The sequence below is a fragment of the Apteryx rowi genome, unplaced genomic scaffold, assembly GCF_003343035.1.
Source record: "Apteryx rowi isolate R43461 unplaced genomic scaffold, aptRow1 scaffold_1122, whole genome shotgun sequence".
Lineage (NCBI taxonomy): Eukaryota > Metazoa > Chordata > Aves > Apterygiformes > Apterygidae > Apteryx > Apteryx rowi.
Window position 1 is genome coordinate 116,611 of NW_020447334.1, and position 2,851 is coordinate 119,461.

Consider the following 2,851-nt stretch of genomic DNA (forward strand, 5'->3'; position numbering starts at 1 on the left):
CACTGCCTGTGTGTTCCTCAGGTTCTTTTGGGCCTCTGCAGCCACGCGGTTGGCATGGCTCAGCTGGATCTCCATTTCATTCAGGTCTCCCTCCATCTTCTTCTTCAGCCTCAGCGCTTCATTCCTGCTCCTGATCTCTGCATCCAGSSTGCTCTGCAWGGACTCCACAACTCGCAGATGGTTTCTCTTCAGCTGGTCGATTTCCTCATCTTTTTCTGCTATCTTCCGGTCAATCTCAGACTTGACCTGGTTGAGCTCCAGCTGGAGGCGCAGGATCTTCCCTTCCTCATGTTCTAGGGAGGCCTGAAAAAGAACAAAAAGCACAGTATTAATGAAAGTGTATTTCCTAATGTTGTTCTCTCTGAAACTGCCACTTGTGCAACAAATGGGCACTATTTCTGTCTGTATGATGTGGAAACTGAGGCTGCAGCTTCAAACTCAACGGGGAGAAAGCAGTATCATATGCCTTACGGCCTCAAGCTATTATTTTTCACACTGTTTCTGAGGACTCCAGGACTGGAAACCAGTGATTATGGCCATTTACCTCGGCTTCCTCCAGAGCAGCCTGGATTTCAGATTTCTCCTGCTCAATCTGCTTCTTCACTTTCTCCAGCTCATGAATGGCCTTTCCTCCCTCTGCAATCTGCTCCGTCAGGTCAGCAATCTCCTCTGTAGGGACAGRGACAAATGGCAGGGTCAGGCACTGAGCAGCAGCAGAAACGTCCTGCCACAGGAAGGTGACACGCACCCTCGCAGCACTGCAGGCATGGAGCCATTTGRTGKGGTGGCTAGAGAAGCTTGCAAGAAAGGCCTGTGAGGAGCAGAGYGSCCGGGACTTACGCTGCAAGTTCTTGTTCTCCCGCTTCAGCGTCTCCAGCTGGTCCAAGGACTCCTCGTAGGCATTCTTCATCTTAAACAGCTCCGTGCTGAGAGAGCGAGACTCCTTCTGGGAGGCTTCCAGCTCAGCCTGCGTTTCCTCATACTTCTGCTTCCACTCTGCCAGGATCTGAAGAGCAASAGGGCCTGAGTAYGGAYGTGGCAACCATRAGGGGATGCTCTGTCCCCACGGCACAAGGCTGGAGCCCAGGTTACCTTGTCGAAATTCTTCTGCTTCTTGTCCAGAGCTGCGCAGGCAGCATTCGACCTTTCCACATCAATCATCAGGTCCTCTATTTCATTCTGTAGCCTCTGCTTTGTTTTTTCCAGGGAAGCACATTTGGCATTCACAGCTTCAACATGTTCCTCTGCATCTTGTAGACGCTGCGCCAGCTTCTTCCTGGGAGTTGATAAGCACATCTCCAGGTTAGGGAGTATAGGGGAGTTCTTGTGTTATTCACAGATGGGCATTTGGCCGCTTTGGAGTCTTTGACCCCAGTGGTTTTCGCAACAGTCATTCTGTTCCAAGATTGCATGCTGCCCAGTCTACCTACCTCTTCTGTGCGCTAGGACCTACTGAGTACTCAGCCTATGTTAGTCTTTCAAACGTGAATAGGTACATTTGCCTTTCCAATGCACGCTTGGTCTGCAGCATACTTTCTCCTTCTCTCTCTATTCTACCCTAAAGTGTATATCCCTGCTTTTACTCACTGTTATCCTAACCCAGTCTCAGAGTCTCCTTTGTGTTTCCCTTGATAGTCTCAGTCCTCTCTAGCCATTCTACATCCCAGTTCCCACATACTTGGCCTCTTCCAGTTCCTCCGTGCGCTGGATAGCATCCGTCTCATATTTGGTTCTCCACTGGGCCACTTCACTGTTGGCCTTGGACAGGGCGCGCTGCAGCTCACCCTTGGCTTCCTGCTCCTCTTCATATTGCTCCCGGAGCAGGTCACAGTCATGGCGAGCAGATTGCAAGGCGTGGGCCAGGGCATTCTTGGCCTGCGGAGACATCAGGATTGGAAACTTCAGTACGTATTTTGAGATGCTTCTTGACAGTGAAATTGTCAGGCACAGGAATATTGCCCTAGGGGGAAGGACGGGTAAATTCTCACAGAGAAGTGTAAAGCTAGGAGCTGATGAATCCTTCATAAATGTGTTCTAGGAAATCAGGGTTAGTGAAAGGTAGAAATGAATCTGTTGTTTATATAAGTGTTCTATAAATGCACGAAATGTTTATATAAATATCTACATTTGTGTCCAAATTCTATATTAGAGAGCATCATGAATTGAAGCCTTGTGGACAACTTCCTCTAAAACAGAAATCTGCATGATTCCTTCCCCATCAAGGGCATTAGTGGGGATTATGCATAGCTGCTCCTCCCTCCAGTAATACATGGGTTTGGGTAAAGAATGTTGAACCACTCTTAGTTTTAGAGTAAAAAATGCAGTATGCAAATCCTCCAGTTGCATGTAAGTTTGCAATGGCTTGTGAAAAGCAGGATTCTGCTCTAAGAGAAATGATTGTATTGCAAACATCCTCACCTTCATTTCTTCCTCCAGATGTCTCTTCAGTTCCTCAATCTGTTGGGTAAATCCCTGCTTGCCTCTAGATAGCTGAGAAATCAATGCATCTTTTTCMTCCACCTGGCGTGAATATTCACCTGCAAAGTGTAAAAGAAACAAGCAAAACTGTTAGTATACTCGCAATAGTATGACAATCGGTGCCTGTACACCTGTCTGTGCTGGAGTGGCTTAGAGAAGACAAACCGTTAATCACTCTGAACCTTGTGGTGTCCTCATGACTTGCAGGTTCTCCCATTGCACATCAGGGATGGGAATGTCTCACCTGCTTCTGTCTGCAGACGAGCTCTTTGTGTATTGAGGTCATTGATCATGCGCTGATTCTGCTCCTCCTTTGACTTGATCTCACTCAGCTGGTCTTCCAGAGTGCGGCACATCTTCTCCAGATTTGCCT

General features: G+C 48.0%; 1 protein-coding gene across 1 annotated transcript in view; it reads right to left on the minus strand.

The window, feature by feature from the left end:
• Positions 1–2,851, minus strand: part of LOC112971903 (myosin heavy chain, skeletal muscle, adult-like) — a 17,878-nt gene that overhangs the window by 2,795 nt on the left and 12,232 nt on the right. Inside the window, exons 23-29 of the mRNA XM_026077791.1 lie at positions 2,723–2,849; positions 2,419–2,537; positions 1,679–1,875; positions 1,093–1,276; positions 841–1,006; positions 545–669; positions 4–303 (exon numbers count right to left, since the gene is read on the minus strand). Of these exons, the coding sequence (XP_025933576.1) occupies positions 4–303; positions 545–669; positions 841–1,006; positions 1,093–1,276; positions 1,679–1,875; positions 2,419–2,537; positions 2,723–2,849 (1,218 nt within the window). The remainder of the gene's footprint in view (positions 1–3; positions 304–544; positions 670–840; positions 1,007–1,092; positions 1,277–1,678; positions 1,876–2,418; positions 2,538–2,722; positions 2,850–2,851) is intronic.